This window comes from Myotis davidii, unplaced genomic scaffold, assembly GCF_000327345.1.
Source record: "Myotis davidii unplaced genomic scaffold, ASM32734v1 scaffold249, whole genome shotgun sequence".
Lineage (NCBI taxonomy): Eukaryota > Metazoa > Chordata > Mammalia > Chiroptera > Vespertilionidae > Myotis > Myotis davidii.
The window spans coordinates 2,557,045-2,560,896 of record NW_006300367.1 but is presented as its reverse complement, the minus strand read 5'-3'; the positions used below and the strand labels follow the sequence as shown (position 1 = coordinate 2,560,896).

The 3,852-nt window shown below is 38.3% G+C and overlaps 1 protein-coding gene across 1 annotated transcript in view; it reads right to left on the bottom strand.

Moving 5' to 3' along the window:
- Positions 1-3,852, bottom strand: part of CNTNAP5 (contactin associated protein-like 5) — an 866,926-nt gene that overhangs the window by 173,418 nt on the left and 689,656 nt on the right. The window contains exon 14 of the mRNA XM_006776823.2: positions 1,277-1,433. Coding sequence (XP_006776886.1) covers positions 1,277-1,433 — 157 coding nt within the window. The remainder of the gene's footprint in view (positions 1-1,276; positions 1,434-3,852) is intronic.

The window sequence follows — 3,852 nt, the reverse complement described above, 5'->3', positions numbered from 1 at the left end:
CGCCCCACCCACTAGGATAGTGATGGTGAACCTATGACACGCGTGTCAGAGGTGACACACGAACTCATTTTTTTTGGTTGATCTTTCTTTGTTAAATGGCATTTAAATATATAAAATAAATATCAAAAATATAAGTCTTTGTTTTACCATGGTTGCAAATATCAAAAAAATTTCTATATGTGATATGGCACCAGAGTTAAGTTAGGGTTTTTCATAATGCTGACATGCCAAGCTCAAAAGGTTTGCCATCACTGATCTAGCAGAACCTGATGGAACCCAATGTTTGCTCCTCTCCTTGAAGAACTGAGGTTTTTATTCAATCTTAAATTTCATTTTAAACAGTCCCTGCTGCTTAACAGTGAAAGAAAAGTATTTAAATTTTCACTGGATTGAAAGCAGCTTGACATGGCAATAGCTAATTATATTGAGCAGCGTTTGATAAAACAAGTGAAATTTAAAGCTAAACCCGAAGAGTGCTTTAAATTCAGTCAAAAAAAAAAAGTGGATTTGGAAGTGTTCTGTACATTTTTTTCATAATAACACAGTGGAAAACAAACAGTTCATTTGAAGAACAAAGGAAAGTAGATATATGGGCATATTATGAACGAAAAACTAACCTGTATCTGGCAAAGGTAACTTGTTGTAAGACAATAAGAGAGACTCTGACCTCAGCTAGCCATACCTGAGTGCAAACTCTGCATCTGACCCTTAATAGTGTGTGTGTGTGTGACCTTGGGAGCATTATTTAACTTCTCTGCAATCCACATTCCTCAACTTTCTGTGCAAAGTGATAAAATTATAAGGAATTCATATGTGGTTGAGGGATTAAATAGATGCTCAATAAATATCAATTTCCTTTACTTTATTTTATTGGCAGTAATAGACCTAGCTGGTAACTAAGATAGTGGGGAAATCGGAGAATGAAAACACAATCTATATAATTGCAATCCCTATCTTCTTTCACTCTCCCTCCAAAGATATTATAGAAACACTGACTAAATCACAAACTAAATCTCACATTTCATTATTTTGATTAAAATAGAATGTTCAGAATATAAAGAGAAGATGATAGGACCATGTGCTTTATATCACAAACCTCAGCAATACCTCTAAAAGAACTAGAACTGGTAATTTTCGAAGTTAAAAACTATCACAGTCATTAGGAAGCCCGAGTATATATTGAATTTCTCATCTATGTCCTTTTCTCTTGGGGAAAATGTTAGGCATGAATTGATGTAATTCCCCCACACCTGCAGAAAGGTCATGATCCCATTACCATTCATCCTTGTCAGCATCACAGTTGCAAAAGTACTGAATGTCCAGGCAAATCTCATCCAGGCCACATTCACATTGCTGAACCCCGGGAGGAGCGCCTCCCCAGTAAGGGTGTCTTTCCTTTGATCGGCCCATCCACCAGGTAAAGGGAACTCCATCTGAAAGACAAAGTATTTCAAAACTCCGGTGAGCAAGCCAGAAATGACAGATCAGGAGCCACAAACACGGATAAAAATGTCATGAAGAATATGCATATCCTTCTTCTCTTCTTCTCTTCTCTTCTCTTCTCTTCTCTTCTCTTCTCTTCTCTTCTCTTCTCTTCTCTTTTATATATATATATATCATCCTCAATAATCCTCAATATATGTAGGATAGATATCTATATACATTTGTACATATAAGCAATACAGAAAACATCTGCAGACTGTTTAGATGTTTATAGTAAGAAGGGTGAGGTCACTAGTGGAGCTGCACCAGCTCCCAGAGGTGGCAGATCCCAGGCTGAGAGAGAAGTGGGAATGTTGGGCTATGGGAGGGTCTGTTCCCTCAGAAGATAGAGGCAGGGAACCCAGGCTGGGCTCCACAGCCCAGAGCACTGAGCCCAGACTTATAGTCCATGGAAAGCATGAAAAGTGGCAGGGCTGCAGGTGGCAGTGGAATCTGGAAACGGCAGACCAGAGCAGGTCAGAGAAAAAGCCACGGTTTGGTGTTTTTTCTTTCTTTTTTCTCTCCAAACCCAGAGCACAGGAGTTTTCATTTGCAGCTACTCACCTGAGGTTTGGGTGCAGGGAGGGAGACACAGACTTGAGGTGCCTAAAGAGAGACTGGGGTGGGAAGCATTGCAGGGAGACGTGGAATAGCAACAGCCAGAAGTCCTGCATTTGGTCATTTGTATGTGCTCAAGTCAAAACAGCCATTTTTCCTGAGACGAGCTAACTATTCTCAATAGTCACAGGGCAGGAAAAGAAAAATCCCATTCTAGGTGATACCACAGAGGGGCTCCAGGGTGTGCCTGCGGGACTTGCTCAGTCCTGATTGGCCAGATCCCAGTAGCAAGCTAACCTACAGATCAGAGCATCTGCCCCTGGTGGTCACTGCACGTCATAGTGAGCAGTTGAACGGCCTTAGCATATCATTAGCATATCACACTTTAATTGGTTAACGGACAACTGGCCGAGGGGACATTTAGCATATTAGGCTTTTATTATATAGGATAGCAAAGGAAGTACTAGAATCATCAATCAGACAACAAAAATAAATATAAGCCATGTAAATTGGAAAAGAACAAGTAAAACTCTCATTGTTCAGAGATGACACGATATTGTACATAGAAAACCCCAAAGGCTCCACCAAAAAACTACTAGATTTTATGAATCTAGTAGCAGGATACAAACTAACATTGAGAAATTGATGGCATTTTTACACACCAATAATAAACTCTCAGAAAGAAAAAAAAAATCCAATTTACCATTGTAACAAAAAAAATTAAGATACTTAGGAATAAACTTAACCAAGGAGGTAAGAAACCTGAACTCAGAAAACTACAGGACATTGAAGAATGAGATAGAGGAAGATATAAACAAGTGGAAGAAAATACTGTGTTCATGGATTGGTAGAATCAACATCATTAAAAAGGCCATGCTACACAATGCAACTTATATATTCAATGTAATCTTTATTAAAATACAAATGGCATATTTCCAAATATAGTATAAACACTCCAAAAATCTATATGGAACCCAAAAAGAACCTGGATATCTGCAGCAATCTTGAGAAAGAAGTACATAGTTGTAGGAATCACAATACAAGATATTAAATTATACTAAAAAAATTATTATAATCAAAAGAGCCTTGTACTGGCACAAGAACAGACATATAGATCAATGGAACAGAGTAGAGACCCCAGAAATGAACCCAAGCCACTACACCCAATTAATATTTGACAAAGAAGGCAATAGCGTACAATGGAGTAAAGACATTCTCTTCCATAAATGGTGTTGGGAAAATTGGACAGGTATATAGGGAACTCATACAACTTAACAAAGTGAAGACAAAAAATCCAATGAATAAATGTGCAAAGGACCTAAATAGACACTTCTCCAAATTGGACACATAGATGGCCAGGAGACATATGAAAAAATGCTCAAAGTCACTGATCATCAGAGAGATTCAAATTTAAACAACAATCAGGTACCACCTCACACCTGTCAGAATGGCTATCAGCAACAAATTAACAAATGACAAGTGTTGGTGAGAATGAGGAGACAAGAGAACCCTAATAAGCTGCTGGTGGGAATGCAGACTGGTGTATCCATTACAGAAAACAGTATGGAGTTTCCTCAAATAATTAAACATGGAACTGCCATTTGATCCAGTGATTCCACTTCTAGGAATAGATCCTAAGAAATGAGAAACACCAATCAGAAAGGATATGTACACCCCTATGTTCATAGCAGCACAATTTATAACAGCTTAGATTTGGAAACAGCCAAGTGCCCATCAGTAGATGAGTGGATTAAAAACCAGTGGTACATTTACACAATGGAATACTATGCAGCTATAAACAACAAACAAACA